This window comes from Thamnophis sirtalis, unplaced genomic scaffold, assembly GCF_051295495.1.
Source record: "Thamnophis sirtalis isolate CommonGarterSnake01/CBP01778 unplaced genomic scaffold, rThaSir2_p1.2 scaffold_7, whole genome shotgun sequence".
Taxonomy (NCBI): domain Eukaryota; kingdom Metazoa; phylum Chordata; class Lepidosauria; order Squamata; family Natricidae; genus Thamnophis; species Thamnophis sirtalis.
The window spans coordinates 11,401,069-11,420,943 of record NW_028261387.1 but is presented as its reverse complement, the minus strand read 5'-3'; the positions used below and the strand labels follow the sequence as shown (position 1 = coordinate 11,420,943).

The 19,875-nt window shown below is 36.7% G+C and overlaps 2 protein-coding genes across 2 annotated transcripts in view; one reads left to right on the top strand and one right to left on the bottom strand.

Moving 5' to 3' along the window:
• The first annotated feature begins 1,896 nt into the window (after window positions 1-1,896).
• CUNH1orf146 (chromosome unknown C1orf146 homolog) lies at window positions 1,897-11,349 on the top strand. Its single transcript, XM_087719311.1, has 5 exons — window positions 1,897-2,018; window positions 3,519-3,612; window positions 5,898-6,066; window positions 10,379-10,457; window positions 11,172-11,349. Exons 1-5 carry the CDS (start codon window positions 1,950-1,952, stop codon window positions 11,283-11,285), a joined length of 525 nt encoding a protein of 174 aa, XP_087575437.1. The 5' UTR covers window positions 1,897-1,949; the 3' UTR covers window positions 11,286-11,349.
• The window catches only part of GLMN (glomulin, FKBP associated protein), a 44,910-nt gene continuing 36,342 nt past the window's right edge, over window positions 11,308-19,875 (bottom strand). Inside the window, 5 exon segments of the mRNA XM_087719310.1 lie at window positions 11,308-12,359; window positions 12,361-12,428; window positions 12,543-12,628; window positions 14,350-14,473; window positions 19,091-19,154. Coding sequence (XP_087575436.1) covers window positions 12,317-12,359; window positions 12,361-12,428; window positions 12,543-12,628; window positions 14,350-14,473; window positions 19,091-19,154 — 385 coding nt within the window. The 3' untranslated portion in view covers window positions 11,308-12,316.

Genomic DNA, 19,875 nt, shown 5'->3' with positions numbered 1-19,875 from the left:
AATCTTTTTGAAGCCCACCACTGGATTAGAGCCACAAAGTAAGATTGCCCCGCGTATCCTCACAGCAGGTCTCGGATTACCTCATCAGATCTGATTGTTTGAATACATTTACCTCACAGCACACCTTAACTTTCTCTGTCTCTGGGCGGATTTCCAAACTTTCTCATGGAGGCACCCAGTGGCTTACGCTAACCTTCCTTTGACCTTTGATACTTTCCTTGCTCCTAGAAAATTCCAGCAGTGTTCTCTTTATTGTGGCGCCAAATTTTGCACAAATGGAAGTGATTTCTGTCAGTAAAACTGTTTCTTAACTTAAGGTTGCACTTAGTTACTGAGATGCATGCTGGGAGCAAAAACTGATTTAGCCTAGGACAAATTTTATTTAACTTAATTATATTTTGTTGTAATTAACCATCACTAACACAAATATTCTCCAGCCATTCTCCACCTTTCGTTGTGTATAAAAATGAGAGTTTTGCATTTTTTCGCTGTCTCTGGGAGATTCACAATGCGTACCTCTGGGAGCCAGAGGTGGAACTGCTGACTAGCTTGATTCATACCGTTAGCAAAGGATTGATTTCAGTTTGTTTAGATCATAATTGTTATTATGAAGAGGGGAGGCTTAATTTGCAATAAAACCCAATCAAAATCTCATGCAGACCACACTTTGAAAACCTTTGAGTCTCTTCAGTGATCCACTCAATTTTCTTCCACTAGCAAACAACAACAACAATAATAATAACAAACAACAATAACAACAACTCCAGGCTTAGTCAGCAGGTTGCAAATTCTATTGAAACATTATTCTACATGGTCTACTTACCTGTTATTTACCTCATTTCACTAGCATATCATATTAGATGAAATCCATCTGGAGGTTTCTGTTGATTAAGTTCAAAAACAGCAGTGTGGAAAACTCGGCACAGGCAGCCATGTTGGGTTTCTTCACCATAAAATCCAGCTTGGGCCTATCACTCTCTCTCAGCCCAACCCACCTCAAAGGGTGGACATGGTGGGGAAAATAAGGAGGAGGAAAGTTGGATATGTTTGCTGCCTGGCATTATTTTGAAAAATAATAAAGGCCGACTGTAAGTAAATAGGGCCCCCGAAACAATCCAATTTCCAGCCCCTTCTTAGCCGAATGAGAGGGATCCTAATCGTGGCCTGGCCTCCATTTTTAAAAATGAACTGCCTGAAGCGAAAATAGGGACTAAATGAGTTAGAAAGATTTAAGCCACTGCCCATATCGAAGCTTACACTGCATCATCCTTGGATTCTACCTCACTTTTTATTCGTGTTAATTAATGCTGCCTAACAGTCTTGTTTTTGTAAGTAAATTGAACTGAGAATTGGAATGGACGGTGCATGCTTTTTATTTCTCCACTCTGTGGCATTTTCTTTGCTGCATGCCAGACCGAATGAACCTGGTGAATTTCTGCCTGTCATTACTGCTGCTGATAGTAAGAGGAGGGCTTTTTCTCATTGAGCTTCTATGTATGAATCCATTTAACCAGGCTCAGAAATAGTGGTTATTCCCACATCATCCAGTGAGCTTGAGAGACTAAACTATACTATAATCCCAGTCTTTAATTCATTTTACTGTGCCCCTTAACGTCCTAATTGCAAGAGCAACATAGTCATGAGATATTATAAGTTAATCCACAAGAAGTTATCTTAATTCTGGATATGCAGATGTTCTCTCTTTAAATAACACCACCATCTTGTTAAAATCCAGAGGAACATACTCCTAAACACATTTAAAATTGTGGCAGCGAGGAGTTTCTTGTTTGTGTTGCTCAGCTTCTATAATTATTTTGGCAACTAAAAATAAGGATCACAACGTATGCACGTGCTCCTTACAACATATAAATAATATTTTTTTACTATTTTGTCCAACAGTAGGTAACTTTAAGTAGGATTGCATTCCGGGAATAGTAGTGATTGTCAAAATGTCTACAAGTTGTGGTCAAGAAAAAATACAATGGATTACTACAATCATTCTGAGTTCATCTTTCCAGGTAATATATGTCATAAATGCTCTCACCAAAAGGCTAATTGGAAGGATTGCTTCTTCATAAACTTGTTACATAGAAACAGCAAGGCCAGACACCAAACACTAATTTATAAAAGTTTTGTTGGTGATGTTACTTCTCCTTATCCTTCTCTGGCCCTCACATATGCTCGTCAATATAATTTATTTTTATTTGTTTATTTCTGAGGAAGTGGTTTATATCTAAATTAAGTCATGGGCTGCAGACACTCATCCTTGTTTCAGCTGTAATGCTTCTAATCCTATATGGAATCTCCAACCCAAGTATTATCAGATTGCCTATCCCAATGTTAGATGCAATTATGTTACTGGAACAAACAAATAACTATTGAAGAATCACATTATTGCTTCTATTTGGAGAGAAGAGAAGCAGCCATAGCTATTTAATATTTTAGAATAGTGGGTTATGTTTCCACGGCACACTAGACTATTCTTGCTACCTGACAAAGTTTATAATTTGTTTTTATTAATTGTGAATAGAGATGATGCTCACCTATGTGTTGTCTTTCTCATCTTTTCTCTTATAGATTCTTCCTTTAGTTAGCTAATAGCAATCAGGCTGCACATTGAATAGTCTAATGAGAAAGATGCAATGGAGAAAATTGCATAAAAAAATTTATCTAGATTCTTTTTGCTTTCAAGGAGTTTGATACATCTGTAATGTTTATCTCTATTATTATTCCATTTGTTTATTTACTTTGCATCCCAGAGTTATTTTTATAAATAACCCAAGATGGCAACATACCTAATACTTTTTTAAAGGCCTTTCTGAATAGATAAGTAGGAAAAAAATGAGAAAATGTAATTAGCCTATCTCAAGATGATAATACTTATGTAGCACATCTAACTATGTTTGCTTGCATGTTTTTAATGATATTGAATTCTTTAGAAAGCTCAAAACAACTCAGAATGAAATTGTGTTGTTGATAAAATGCTCCAACTTTTTAAATAAAACACTGCAGCCTCACAGCATTTTATTTTAGTGGGCTAAAATAAGGTGAAAATATATTTTTAAAACTAAAAAGTGTGGAAAAAATATTTTCTCATAAACCAAGTAATTGAAGCACTGTATGAAGCATATTATTCAATTATACACTTTGCTTCCAACAGTGTGGAATTTTAGACAGTAATTTTGTTTACTTTTTAAAGTTAGAAAAAAATTCCAGGTAGATCTGATAACCCTCAGCTAACAAATCCAAATTATACTTTGATATGCAAGGAGAGCATGTCTCCCTACAAGAAAAGACAATATAATTAGTTTTATTCCATGATTGGAACATCCATAAACATTTTTATCAGCTTTTGCAAACAGAGGGCTTGGCTAGATGAGCCTTGGATTGATCCGGCATAACAAAGAGTGCAGGGTTTTTAAAATTAGTAGTTTCATATATTAAAACTATTGTGAATAACCACCATTCTACTTAAGGAACCAAGTGTATTTTAATATATCATTTTGTTACTTATTTAGGATCATGAAATTTCAACAACCTTACAAAACCAGCAACACCGAGTTCGTTATTCAGATTCAGTGGAAGATGGATCTATTATTTTCTCACTTTCTGGTATATTACTATAGTTTTTCATTTTCCCACAACAGCAAGGTTTGGGTTGTGTAAGAGTAACAGGCAAAAAGTCAGCAGCTAGCTTTCATGCCTAAGGGAGATCTAGAACTCATGGTCCCTTGGTTTCTAAGCCAGCATCTTAATTGCTACACCAAAATGGCTTACTTTAAATGGGATAAATGATTAACAAGCACAAACCTTATGAAAAAAAGGAAAGAAAAATGGGTACTTTATGCATTTTGAAACTACTCTCCATGAAATGGAAAGGATATAATAGATCAAAATGAAAACGTACTGATCTCACGAGAGTGAAATTTATTCCTACATTAAGTGAAAGTGTAGGTTTAATTACAGGCATTCTTTAGTTAATGACCATTCATTCAGTGACTTTTCAGAGATACTTTGGCACTGAGCAAGAGATACTTATAATCCATCCTCAAAGGTCCAGCTGTTCCAGCATGCCTGTGACCATGTGATTATGTGGTTCCACCACAAAACCGCGGTAGACAAAAGCGTGCTCGACGAAAGCGTGTACGTGACGTCATCACAGCGCGACGAAAACATCGCGCTGTGAGCGGTAAATTTAAAATTAAAGCGAAAACCTTACCCTAACCCAAACCTAACCCTAAACCTAACCCTAAACCTAACCCTTAACCTAACGCTAACCCTTAACCTAACGCTAAACCTAACCCTAACGCTTAACGTAACCCTAAACCTAACCCTAACCCTAACCCTTACCTTTATGTGAATCGGCTTGCTTTAATTTAATTTTAATTTCAATTTAATTTATTTTTAATTTTTTTTGTCGCGCTGCTGATGTCAGGTACACGCTTTCGTCGAGCGCGCTTTTGTCTACCGCGCTTTTGACGGGTCACGCTCGGAAAGTAGCCAGCACTTACAATATTTGCAATGTTCCACAGTCATATAATTGCCATTTGCAACCTTTCCTGCTAGCTATCCATAAGCAAAGTCGGTGGGTAAGCTGGCAGGGAAGGTTGCAAGTCACTCCTGTAAGTCTCTCCCTTTGTAACCACTCCTGAGGAACCTAGCTATGGAGTACAAGATCCAGGGATGTCATACTCCACTCCACAGCATGCGTCCTCTTGCAGCACTCTTACTTACTCACACTCCATAACATGTGCCAACTTAGCCATGTTGATGCAATACCAGCTATCTGCCCATCCTCCTGCCTGTCAGCACCATCACAACTGCCACCACCCTCAGCCAGGCTCGTATCATGTCAAAGCAGCTACTTAGCCACCCCACCAGCCTGCTTGCAAGCTGCCCAGGATTTGTGACTTCTTGCCAGCTTCCCCATTCACTATGCTTGTTGGAAGCTGGCAAGAAGTCGTAAATGGTTCCTTACTTAATTACTGTGATTCTCATTTGGTGACAGCAACAGGAATTGGTGGGATTACATCGCTAAGGGACTCAGTCATGCGACCTCACACTTTACAATACAATCGCTTAGCGGCAGAAATTCCACTCCCAATTGCCCTTGTTAAATGAGAACTACCCATATGAGTGAAGCAGGTACAATACAGTATGTCAGAAAGTAGTTGTTCTCATATAAATTATTGTGGATGCATATGAAAATGTCAGTTCATAGATTCATGGACCAACATGCTATAACTCCAGTGAATGATGAAAATAAATTAAACATGAATTTGGAGAAAAATTACAAAACATTGTGAATGAATATGATCCAGTGTAAAAAGATTACTCTGTTAGGTGACATGAATGGGAATGGGTTCAGTTCACAAAAAAAGTGATACAAACATTGAGAGAATTTCCACTTGGAAAGAAGACATTATTTTGAATACATATATATGGGTGGTGTACATATAAATATATTAATGCAAACATCGGAAAAGAATGTTTTGAAAAGTATAAATGATTTGATTATTATTATAAAATAAATAATAATGAAATGATTAGTGAATAATACAAAGATGATGAGGGGTTCTGAATTGGAAAAGCAGTTTTTCTGGGTTGTTTTTTTGAGCCTTGCCAATTCTCTTATGTTGCGTTAGTTTTAGGACTGCTGCACAAAACTTGCAAGATAAAATACGATCGTAACAAATATTATCCAAAATGCCCACTGCCATTTTTCATCTTTGTTTCTAGATCTATTAATCTTCAGTATTGTGGATTTAGGATGCAGCTTTATATAGATTTTTCAGTTTCAACAGCTGTATATACCAAACCATATACAAACCATATACTGTGTGTACTCTTTTAAATCAACAGTTAAGTATATTTAATAAAAAGTTCTTTTTGCTTAGGTGTTGCATTTTTGCTTGTCGACACTCAAGATTTGCTATTGACAAACAGCCAAGTCATTTTTGACAGAATAAAAAAGTTCATGACCATACACAGGAATGGATTTTTACTTTTATCAGCTGCCCTTCATGGACCAAAAGAATGGGAAGTGATGTTCAGAATTCAACAGAGGTATGAAATAAATCAAAATTTGAAATTTGCTCTACCACTAATGGAAAACGGATATATCTATAGCATTTGCTGATTCGTACTATTTAAGATAACTCCTGTTCATTCAGTGAAAGCAATCCAAATAATAAAAGCACTTTACATTATTAGATTGCAAGTTATAATATATAGACTCTCAATCATTTGGATCCTTTACAGTCATAGCTGAGATTTGGTTACTACATAGAAATTGCATTTTTGTTCTTGTGGATAACCTTTGGAGAGGCCGCGATTGGGGAAAATGCAAAATTTCTGGTCCTCCTTGGTCTCCCATTGACCATTGTAATCTTCTGGATGGTCTCTAAAAGGATTTGGGGGTGGGGATGGTACTGTTCTGCAGCGATTTCCCTCCTTTCTGAAGTTGTGTTGCCAGTTGGTGATGATGGGAGAGATCAGTCTAATTCTCAGGCCAAAGCATTGCCATGAAAGGGCTGGCTCAGTGGCTGAAAGCTGTTAAATGCCTTCAAGATAGATTTGGATCTGCGACCTAATTATTTCAGGAAAACTCCATCTCTGGCTCTGAGCAGTTGCTCAGGGATGGCCCATAATCAAGTTCCTATAGGCTCATAGTTCCTACTTGAAGAGCAAGTGACAGCCGTGGCATGGAGGCTTTTGCACAGTTCTATCTAAATTGTGACCATTCATGGATCAGAAAGCCCTGTTCACAATCACTCATGCCCTAAAGCTTCCTATTTGGACTACTGTAACAGATTCTGCGTTGACCTGCCCTTGAAAGAACATTTAGAATTGTGTGTATGTCTGTAGGCTATTCCTTCCTACCTTGAATGCTACATGTTTCCAGTGGCTTCGAGATGTGACTTCCCACTTGCATTTTTAAAGCCCCATGTGCTTTTTGTCTAAAGGTCTGCCCTCTGTGTGCATCTGCCTGTTGAACCGGATCAGGGTTAATTCCCTCCAGGTTCAGTACTTGACAAAGAGTGTCCAAAGCAGATGTTTTCAGTAGCTTCTCTGCTTCTTTGGAACTCCCTCCCAGATGTAGGCATCTTTTGTATCTTTTACACTTTAGTAAAGCTGAAGATTGCAAATATCCATTCCATCTTGCCCGGGCGGATGGTGGGCATAGGGCATTTATATTTTCCGTGACCCGACAAAAGCGCGAACGTCATAAGCGTGCCGACAACACCGCGGCGCTAAAACCGCGATGTCAAAAGCGCGCCAACAATAGCGCGCCGACAACAGCGCGCCGACAGAAGTGCAATTTAATTTAAGGTAAGATTTACGGTTAGGTTTACGGTTAGGGTTAGGTTTAGGGTTAGGTATAGGGTTACGTTACAGCGCGCTTCTGTCGGCGCGCTTTTGTCGGCGCGCTTTAGGGCTAATTCGTCGCTCATTCGTCGCACGGTTTTGTCACCGCGCTTTAGACACCGTGGTTTAGTCAGGCGCGTTTTTGTTGTGCGCGCATTTGTGGTGGAACCATATTTTCTACTTTTTATCTTTCTTGATTTTTTAATAAGTATTTGGGGTATCATTATTTTAAGAGTTGACGTAGTTAGTTGCCTAGAGCATTCAGGTAGAGGTAATCAGTAAGACCTGCCATCACTTTTTCTCCCTCTTGAGCTTTCTGGAGATTGTGAAGACCTGCATAGAAAATTTAACAAATTAGCAGTTCCCAAATATACATTCATGTAAAGCAGGAGTCTGGTTTCAGTGAGATATACTACCAAGTAAATATTTACAAAACTTCCAGCATACATTTACCTATGTTTGACAATGGATGATCTTGCTTCCAATTAAGAAGCAATCAAAATGCATAGTATAAAATCCAGGATGACAAGAGGAGCATGCTATGAATATTACAGGAGCTGAACATATCCTGATGATGTTGCAAATTTGTGCTTAAATTTGTGGGTTGGAAAGCACCAAGAAATTCAACATAATCTTTTATTAGAAGTTTTTAAAATTAAGTTAGCAGCTAGCAAATTGTATTACAGCAACAGCTATATTTCCTAGGAAATTCAGGAATACTAATGTATAGACATATGTGAAACTAAGGCATGCAGTTCCTTCCAAAAGGAAGGGAATATAACTTATTAGTTATTCTAGTTTAGAATATGGAAAGTTAGAGAAAAGGATAAGAAAGATATCATATGTACATAGCCAGCATGACCAATCTTTGCCTAATTTCAAGCCTCCATCCATGGTTTTATGCTAGCAAGAGTACAATCCCGAATCACCATTTTCATTGCAGCAGCTGGCATTTCTATATTTTTGTTGAAAGGGAAGCAATTAGACATGCAAATTTAGTTCATAAAACAGTTCAAACACACAAGGTTTTCCAGGGCTTAATCTACTGTTATAAAACAGCTGTGAGTTTCACAGCTGAAAAGCAACACAGAAATATTTAAATTGATCTACATCAGCTCAAACTAACTAGCCTGATATTATAGTGGATGAAAAGTAGGATGTATATTCTAGAATAAATACTTCTGCATAGAAGACTGGCCCTAGCAGAGATAATATCAATATGTATAAGGAATTTATTTTTGTATACTTGTCAACTTGGCATTTTTATTTTATCACATTAGGTGTAACTTTTGTTTCGTTATCTCACTAGTATCGTGACTGGCAGAAGTTAAGGGACAGTCTACTTAAAATTCTATTTTACTTCAATTTCCTGATCCCTTTATTTAGAAATGTTGGAACTTAAACCATTGTAAAACCATGACATCCTTGCACTTGGTTCTTAATTATGGTTCTCATTATAGAATGCATTGTTATCTGAAGAAACAAAATGTAATTCTATGTCATCGAAGTACATGGCTTGTTACAGAATAATATAACCAAAACAATAGTCTGCTAGATTTAGGAAGCTTTAACATTGTTTCAGTAGAGGGAAGATAACGAAGCAGCAAAAGAAACTACAACTAATAGGTGAACATGCAGCTAGGTCCTCTATTTCAGTGGTCCCCAACCCCCGGTCCGCGGACCGGTGCCGGGCCGTGGAGTACCTGGCACCGGGCCGCGCAGCGGCCGGGGGCCATGATCGCTGCAGCGGCCGGGGGCCATGATCACTGCAGCGGCTGGGGGACATGATCGCTGCAGCGCAAAGGCTCCTGGGCCGTGCGCAAAAGTTCCTGGGCCGTGCACAAAGGCTCCAGGGAAGAGAGCCCCGCGCTGGTACGCACGTGATATATAAACAATCAATGTGTCGTCGCGAACAACGCCCCCCTACCCCTGCGCGCGCTCAGCGGGCCACAGTAAAATTATCAAAGGCTGACTGGTCCGCGGCGATAAAAAGGTTGGGGACCACTGCTCTATTTGCTTTAGGAGGGAAGAAAGAGAGTGGGTGACTATGCTATATAGCAAGGGTCTCCATCCTTGGCAACTTTTTAAGACTCGTGGACTTCAATAGCCAGAATTCGACAGCAAGCATGGCTGGCTAGAAAGTTCTGTGAATTGAAGTCCACAAGTCTTAAAGTTGCCAAGGCTGGAAACTCTTGCTTCACAGGTTAACTCATAAATAATTGTGAAAGATTGGTGTCCATATTTGTTACTAACAGCAAGTACAAAGCCAATAATGGCAAAAGGAGTGGTACATTTTCAGGGAAAATAATAATTTCCAGATAACATTTATCCTGAAAAAATACAAGACTATGTCTTCTGTGATGCACTGGTCCAGGAATATACTAAACTATGAGTTCTAACTCATCATCTGACAGTGATGGGGCAGCAGCAGGGATGTCAAACTCCTGGCCCACGGGCCAGATGTATTATGCACGGGCCACACCTATGCCCAGTTTAGCAATGGGAGAAAAAGTCCTCATATGTCACGTGACACCACCGTGACAACGTGAGTTTATCAGCCCTGGGCTAGAGCATAGGCTAACATTCAACATTGCCAGAACAATAGCATCCAACAATATAACATTTTTTTGCATGAATGTTTGTTCAATTTTTGACATCACAACTCAAAAGGATCTCAGATCAAAGATCTAGGAAAGGATGGGCACAAAAATGTTTGTCGTAGAATAGTCATGGGTTAAGGTGCAAGTAAGCCTTTCAGTTTTCCAACAGATTGTATTTACTATACTAAAATGGAGGCAGGTGAACTAGTGTTTCATTTATTAAATAATCAGTAAAACAGCCTACTTCCCATTTTAAACATGTACATATCTACCTCCCACTATTTTAGCCAAGAAATATGAAGTCCCCAAATGTTACTATCATATATATTTATGTAATGTTATACTATTTTTATCTGTACTAAAAATGTAATGTACAAATGGATATTTATTTTAAAAAATCTCTGCTTAAGATTTTTAGGCAGTAATTTACGAATAGTGCCAGTCCATAATAGTGCTGAAGCTGTTAAATTAATGTTGACCATAGCAAAGGTAAGTGCAGAATTTGTATTTTAAAAATTCTATGTCTATAGCAATATATAAATATAAATATTTACACTCAAAATAGATTCATTTGTTGTGCAGTACTGAACATAACTGCACGGTTGCTGCCATAGTAGAGATTTTCGATTTCAAGATAGCTTTTTCTTATAATATTAATTATAAATGCATCCAATCCAAAATTTCTTTAAAATGAAGACAGACAAATAATACTAAGTCTTTACCCAATTATTTGGTTGGGCTGAGCATACACAAAATCTCATTGCCCTTTGTCTTCTATACTGCAATTGTCGACTCTGCTTTTCCACAGACATTTTCAGTTCAATCTGCCATTCCCTCCTCCCTCCCAGAATGCCACCTGGTCATTTTGGATTACAATCCAGTAGCCCCATTCAAAATCCATTTTGAGAGCAGGTCCCAAATTACTTCAACAGACCTTACTTCTCAATATGCCTATAAACATTGTGTTACAAGAATATTTTAATATATGCTTTTAAGAGCAGATAGTATTGAATTACTGGTATTTCTGTTTAGATCATATCAATATAAAATCAGAATTAAGCCCAAGAGTTCAACCACTTGAATAATGTTATTTGTAGAACTTTTGCTTGAATATTGGATGATAAAATCTTCAAATCTTTCTCAACTGTTGATGACATAATACATAAATGGCAACTATAACTATAATATTTCTCTTATTGGAAGACTTCTTCAAAATCCTATCTGGACAACATTCACTACAGAATGCAAATGGCAAAGACACAGATTATAGAACAAAGCCCTGTTTGGAAAATGCTTCATCAGAGTCAATTGCACTGAAGTTAAACACCATCCAAATTATTCAAAAAATTGACCATGTTTATTTTGTGCTTAAAAAAACATATCCAACAAAAAAATCAACACCTGTCTGAAAATATACTTTAGTAGATATGTTCAAAATAAAAAAACTCTCTGTTGTTAGATGTTTAATCTCCAGTATAAAGAAAGAAATATTACCCTTATACATTTTCCTTTCAATAGTAAAAAGAAGGACAGATATAAACCACAAGCTTGTATATAAGGATCTCAATATCATCTAATTAATTTCAGGGGAGAATGGTCATTATTCAAAAGTACAGAAGAGCAGCTGATAGACATGATTCTAACTTTACAGTTTTACATCACAATAGTTGTTTACTCACTTCTATTTTTGCTTTTTGATAATTCTTATTCTGTATTTTAGCAATGTTATTCTTCTTCTTTTTGTACTACTGTACCATGGGGACTTGTATCAAACCGATTGAAATTTAAGTAACAGGAATCTTTTTACCAACACATCTGTATATAAGCCTGTGACAAAAATAGGAATTAAATTATAAGCAGCTTTTGTCAATCGATTCACTAGTATGAGACTTAATTCTATGGGATTAAATCCAGAACCAGCTGGATTCTGTTAATGGAAGCAGCCCTACTATTCATAGAACAAATTACAATCTAACTGAAACTTGCGTCTAGAAGGGGAAGGATCGAGAAAAAGCAAACAACTTTTGCCAATTATTTTCTACCCCTTTCTCAAACTGCCCAGGAGAAAGTCACTAATTCTACGCATCTGATTTTCATGGGATTCAAGCAGAACAATAGTTTTCCTCAATTTTTAACAATCCATCTAATCATAAATCTTGTGAATAAAATTGATTGTACCAAGTAATATCTTTTGTAATTCTTGCTTCCTTTTTTATTGCTACTTTATTTCATAGTATGCCTTTATAAATAGGTAGTGTTACATGTTACTGTGAAACTACATAGTGATACAACAAGACCAGCATTAAATTGGCATGTTATATTTCGGTCAGTCCAACTTGATAAAGATTTTATTTGACTCCAGTGGGTTCTTCAGTTGCAGCCTTTGTTTTCAATGAGTTCTTCTACCCTCGCCAGAACACTCTCCATTAAATCAAATGTGAAAAGTGCAGAGTGAAGAGCCTGAAACAGATCGACATTATAAATTTAGAAGTATCTTGGGAATGCTGATGTATCAAATTCTTAAGTAAAAGGAGACACACTTTTTAATAGTTTCCCTAAAACCAAATTACTCACTTGAAGCTCCATGTCCTTTGTGATTCCTGACATCTTTGCTTTAGTTATCAATTGAGTAAGGGACTGTTTAGAACTGTGAGGCTCTGCTATGGAAAAGAATAAAGTCTATTAATATATAACACTTTGGCTTCAAACTTTCTATATTTAAGTATCCCTGACGTCAATCTTACCTGGCCTTCCTTAGAGGACAACTCTTAACATAGCATTCATTCATTGAATTGAATTGAATTGAATAGGTTTATTTATAGGCCGCCCTTTTCCCTGAGGGGACTCAGGGCGGCTAACAACTTATAGGGAGGGGAGTACAGACAGTAACATATAACATAACACGTAATTAAAAGTAAACAACATTCATCCAACATTCGGGTGGGGGCGGATCAGATCTTTACCCCCAGGCCTGGCAGGATAGCCAGTTCTTGAGGGCTGCGCGGAAGGTCTGAAGGGTGGTGAGGGTACGAATCTCATTCGCAGTATTCATTCAGTTTCTATAGCCATCCATCTCAACCCAATGGATGGCAAGTTAATAATGGGTTGATTGTAAGTGCTCCCTTTGGCATGGAAGTTGATCAGGTAACTCTGGGCTACTTACTATGTACATCATCTTGAATTTTACAAAATATAGGCAAGTGTAACCCAATGATTTACATGCATACTATTTTTAGAAATGTTTGTTCAGTTGGTCATTTATCTATAACTCTTTGCACAGCATTTCCCCAGGATACATATAACAGTTTTTTTGAATCCTTGTAAATTTACACTTGTGTATTCAATGAGAATACTAACCCCCATGTTTTCTGTCAGCCTTTATTTAACTTAATTTGTTACTTTTGTTATTCATTGGCTGCCCACTCTGTTAGACTCTTTTTAGTACTTTCCAACCATCAGCCTTCACTGATGTCTGTTATCTTAGCATTATGTGCTCCAAATATTTTAATTGCATTATTGTTGTTTCCAGTGAGCAGTTGGTGTTTTTACTACATCTGACATTGAATTAGTTGTTTTTGCTGTCTAAAATATTAATAGTTACCCTTGCAAAGAAAACGTCAGAGACTTGCAGAATCAACACTGACTCAAAGTTACAACCCAACACTATATTAGAGTATAAACTCTAATACTTTTAAATTCAAATTTGGAATATATAGCCCCAAAACAAAACAAAAACTGGTATCCAAGTATATGGTATCCTCCATACAGTGAACAGGTTAAAGGTATTGAGATAATAACCAAAATTATAACTTCTTTCACAGAGTTACTGGGGATTAGCAATTTTGTCATGCTAAAGTCAAGCATTATGCAAGACAACGAATATCTCTTTCCCATCTGGAAAATGTGTTTCACGCTTTATATTGTGCAATGGACCATTAATAGAATTTAACACCAGACTTCTAATTAAGATATGTAATAAAAATTAGAATGCAAATCCTGTATTATTAGCTAAATAGCCAACTCACAAAAATACACAAAACTATTCTGAACTATTTTTAAAAAGTCACAGATTCCTGCTCTTTGTAATGGAAAAGAATAGTTCTCTCTTATAGTGAAACGTCACATTTAATGACATATCAGTACTTTTGCCAAAGGTGTCTGGTTCAAACCTAAAATCAATTATTACGTCAAGATCCTTTTGAGGCTTTGGGCATCTCTATTTACATATGGAAAGGAGAAGCTTCACATACCCTCCTTAAATAGATTTATTACTCTATCTATTACTTAAATTTCACATAGTCCAAATATCTTAGTCTAAAGTGCAGTATTCCTTTGTGCCTGTAGAAACTAAGACATGTATAAAATAATGAAGTTAACTAACCTTTTTTATTTTCTTTCTTCCTTTTTATTTCTGCTTCATAGTGTGCTCTTGACATATTAAGTCCAGTGTGTAAAGGCTTCAAGAAATTGCTCTCTATTTTGTAAAGTTCTGTCCATACACAAGTCTCGGGTGAAAAAGGAAATATTAAATAAGATTAGTGGCACCATAATTTACAGTATACGTCTTAATAAATATTTCCTTCAATGACATGATTTGCTGGTTTTAAAAAGAAAAGGATTTAAGACCTAACCTGCATTGCTAAGCTGCATTTTAATCAGTTAATCCAGTGTCATAATGTAACATTTATTTTTATTCGTAACTGAACTTCAGATTATCTTTTCACAGTTTTTGACATGTCCTCCAAATCAGACCTGGAGAATTGTGATTCATTAAGCTGAGCGTAGCTCCCGTAATCACAGAATGTGCTATATCCATTACTAGATAAATGTAATAAAACTGATGTACCATTTCAGGTAGCAAGAACTGGATTTCTTCTCAATAATATTATTTTATTAAAGATTATATCAACTACAAATTCAAGTACATAATACCGAAACATTAAAAATTTAAAAGTTCAGAAAAAGAGCAAAAAGAAGAAAAGTAAAAGTAAAAGTCTCCTCTTTAATTCCCAGAGAGTATAATCAATGTTAACAACAACTTATCACTATCTCTTAAAATACAACCAAATGCCTCTTTGTTACATACCTCACCCCATTCTCTATAAGCGTATCTCTAAAACCTCATCTTTTCATATAAATCAGCAAAAGTCTTTTTCAAATATATAGCAAAAGGGAGATTATAAAAGATTACTGTTGGCCTTAGAAAGTTGTAAACAGATTAAGGGCTCAGATGGACTTGATTTAAGATGCTGAAGTTAATTGAAAGGATTCTTTCTCCTGGGGAAATTTCCTCGTTTTTCTTGGGAAGCTGATATGATCCTTGAAAGTTGGATTCTAGAGGGCAACAGATGGCTACCTCAAAAGAAATGTTTACTGAAGGGGTACAGTAGATCTCTGAGTTATTTAACTCTATAATGGAATCAGAATGTTGAAAAGGAACAAACACCACTGAATAAAACTGAAATTGACTTACAAATGGGCTTTAAAATTGTAGCTACAAGAAAGAGAAGGAAATAATGGATTTTCAAGTGAAATTGGACAAAGTTTTAAACATTTAAATGTTATACCAATAATAAATTAGAACAGCAATGGGATTATTTTGTTTTATTTCATTTACAATAGAAATTTGCCCCAGTTGCCCCACTGGCATTACAAAAGGGACCTGACAAAGAATGAGAAGAGACTAGGAGGAAACATGTTAGAACTTTCTATAAGGAATTTAAAAAACTGTTGAGAGAAAGAAAGATAGCAATAGCAGTAGACTTATATACCGCTTCATAGGGCTTTCAGCCCTCTCTAAGCGGTTTACAGAGAGTCAGCATATTGCCCCCAACAATCTGGGTCCCTATATCTATTTAGGGATTTATCTCAGATGGAACCAAAATTGCAAAATAAACTACAGCTGCTCCCTAAAATCACATCAATTGCGATTTTCCATTCTTGAAATCAAGTTAAGCTTAAGGAAGAAATTTTATAGATGTTATATTTCAAAACCAACACTAAGTATGTTTTATTATAAATGTTCTATTTGCAGTATTAAGAGGAAAAATGCACAGTGCAACAGAATGCATATTACTTTATTGACAAGTTCTCCCCTTTTTTGTTTTGTGCAGTATTAACCTGCTATTTCCTAATTAATTAGATGTTCAGCCTCAAGTTGATATAGAATTCGTTGGTGGTTTTGGAATAACTCCCTTTCTTCAGATTGAGCCTGACAAAGAACTAAATTAGCAACAACAACAACACCCCCCCCCCCCATGATTAATGAATAATGACTGAACAACATAAACTCAGAGTACATTAGGGGAGGAAATCCAATCAAAATTGGTTTCAAAATTTTAATATAAACTGTTCCCTTGATTATCACAAGCCATTTGCCCATCATAATATACCAGCTGCATAAGGCAGAAGCTTTGGAAAAAAAATACAGATCAATCATTATGAAAAGCTGCTGCCACCGCTGAATATTAAGCTGGATAAGCATCATTATAAAAAAAATGATGCAAGATGGAATTGCTAAAGCAGCTGAGTCTTACCGTGTCATATAAAAATACTGAAATAATTTCTATATAAATACACCCCCCACCCTAAAAAAGCCATTTACCTACTATGCTTTATTTGTAAATATGTAAAAACTACTGGTAATCAGAAGTGAAATCTTATTTTTAAATTATTTTCCTTGACTTACAAGATTAAGGGAAAAAAACATTTTGAATTATTTAATTATTTTTAAATTTCCCTGTCACCCCTTTTCTTTCTGGATCCAGAATCTCTTAGGAATCTCCAGACGCTCTTACTATGGAAAATCCTTTTATTTTCCATAGTAAAGTAGTGGTAAAACTACCACTAAGCAAGCCCTACATCTATTTATGGATTTATCTCAGATGGAACCAACACAGCAAACCCTTTGGCGTTTTTGTTGGTAGTGACTGTTTCCCACTGTTTACGGGCTCAGCATGGCTCCCATAGAGGCTTTATATTTATCTTTGGCTATAGCTAGAAAAGCAGCTTCATATCTTTGATGTATTATGTCTGATGACAGCATAGAAGATTAATGGAGGTTTCTTAGGTGCAGCAATGTGTAAGACCTTGAGTCAAGGCTAAAATTATGATAGCTGGAGGGAAAGAGAGGGAAGTATTGTTGCTAAACACAGGCGGGATAGGCAGCCAGAGCCAGCAAACCTGCCTAGATCCAGTCCCATTGGGATGGAGATGAGGCCTGTTTTCCAAATAAAAATAAGATTAATTTCCTAGTAGACACAGGCTACCCAGCATGTGCTACTGAAATGAAACATTAAACGTACAATCTTGTATTAGAATCCCAGAGTTTCCAAGTGAATCTGAGCCATGCCTAACCGATGAAGTAAACTTGAAAACATCCAGTTAAAGCCAGATTTTTATTTCTTAGTACATGCAGCTAGAATCAGAATGCAAGGTTCTACACTTCAGTAATCAACATTACTTCAGGGCAATTACAGTGATTTGTTTTTAATAGAACAGGGATGTCAGATAGCTTGCATTATTGGTTTATGTTGACTGACTAGTTACAGAAAGAAGCACATTTGAAAATCAGGTCATGGAGTAAAGCTTGCAACAATAAAAGGAGATGAATGTACAGAAGAGCAGCAAATAATTCAGAAATGGAGGCAATACCCTCCTTGCTGCTTGAGAGGCATAAAATATCTGCTGGAGCAGACTTGAACTCTGAAAAAAGGCTCCTGGCAGCTATCAACCTTCCAGCAGAACAGATTTAGCTCTGGAGGACTGTTTGGTAAAGCATAATTTACCAGCAGCAATTATATTGCTGTGTCCTGGCTCCTTTGGTCCCCTCTTTCTTCTTTCCCTTGGGTGATTTCAAAAGATATGCTTGAAATGCTAAATTTACCCTTCGTATTGTCTTGAGGCATCCTCGATTCTACATCTTACCTAAGAGAGGGTATGCTAAGAACTGCTATAATGATTCTCAGAGGAAAGAAGGGCAGATTCTCAAACAGGCTTAATCGGGAAGATTAGAGCAAATCGATTGGAGAGCGAAAAGAAACTCCTGCAGTGATGGCGTTTTGATTTCTGTATCAGGAATTATTCACCATAGACTGATTAAATATGGATATTTTATATATGCAGACCAATCATGCTATTCCTTTTAGCAAATCTCTCTGTGTGGGCCATTGAGTCAATGTTGACTCCTGGCAAATGCTTGGATAAATCCCTGCAGTTTTCTTGGAAAGATCTTGGAAGCTAAAGATTCCTGGGGCTGAGAATGGGTGACTGGTCCAAGGTTACTCAGCTGGCTTTGTGCCTAAGGAGGAACTAGAACTCACAGTCTCCCAGATTCTAGCCTGGTGTCTTAATCACCACACCAGATGGGGTCTCTTTAGCAAATTATACCATGGGAATTCAGTTCAAACTGAACTTGTTTAGAGAATGAAGTTGCAACAGGAGTTTGAAAAGCAAGGTTCTTCATCATTTTTCATGGGACTAAAAATTATTGATTTGAAACAAAGTTTGCACGAATAAACTGCTCCTAATGCTGTTTTTCTCCATACACAGATTGGAAAAAGATATAGCATTCCATTCTAACTATATAATGAAATATCTTTTTAAAAATAATAATAATAATAATGAAGACACATGCAGAAATCCTTACATGAGATACAAATTGCGGAAAGATTTTAAGATGTTTCTTGGATCACTCAAAAGAATTGTTATATGTGGCTGTTCAAAAAACACAAATAAAATTGTAATCTGAATTTCTAAAACATGCAAATCAAAGGAAGAATTTCTGCCTCCTTGCTTGGGGCTCCCATAGAAGCAGAGCACCATGGGGCTCGTAAATGCCCATAACACCATTCCCTTGGTATTTTAATTCTGAATATTAACTATGTTTGCTTTTTAATACAATTTTATATACACTTTTATATTTTACTTGTACATCACCCAGAAACCTGCTGTGAGAGAAAGGAGCAGTTTTTAAAGTTGATTAATAAATTCAAGAATAATCCAATATTTCAATATATTTCAGCTGTACCATTTTTAAAGGTTTACAATGACACGATCAATCTTTGCAACGTAACCTTTTTCCATACAATCACTACAGAATAATGTTTTTCTTAAAACAATACCTTATTGTCATCTTCTTTATCCTTAATAAATAAATATCTCAGCAAATTCAGTGAGGCCATTATTCTGAAAATCAGAAATGTCAAATAGTCAGCTGCGTAAAATGTTATTCATCAAGCATTGATATATTAATTTGTGACAACTATTCTCAATTCCATAAATTTTTCATCAAATACAGAAAAATTACTGTATTATAGGATTCTTATTATTTCCCTTGGATGAATGTGTATTCCTCCAGATATTTTATTTGTTGCTATTGACCAGTAACAGTAACAACATTTTGATCTTTACTATTCTACTAGGAATTTTTTTCCCGGCTTACCTAGCAGCCTCGTACCCTGCCTCAATTTTTCACCCTTAATAAGAGTGTTGGCAAATGCTGAGCATATGTTGAGTTCCTACAAATAACATATGCTTCACGCTTGTTGTCAAATGTATATCTATAATATACAGCATTACATCTGCAACAGATCTGCTACATACTTGAGAGACCGCCTTCTGCCAATTACCTCCCACAGACCTGTTAGATCGCACAGGGTCGGCCTCCTCCGGGTTCCGTCTACCAGCCAATGCCATCTGGCTACTACCCGGGGGAGGGCCTTCTCTATTGCAGCTCCGGCCCTTTGGAATGAACTCCCCGCGGAGATTCGGACCCTCACCCCTCTCCAGGCCTTCCAGAAAGCCGTCAAAACCTGGCTGTGCCAGCAGGCCTGGGGTTGATGAGTTTCCCTCCCCTCTCGACTTGTATGGCCGTATGACTCTTGTGTATTTTAATTATATGTATTGT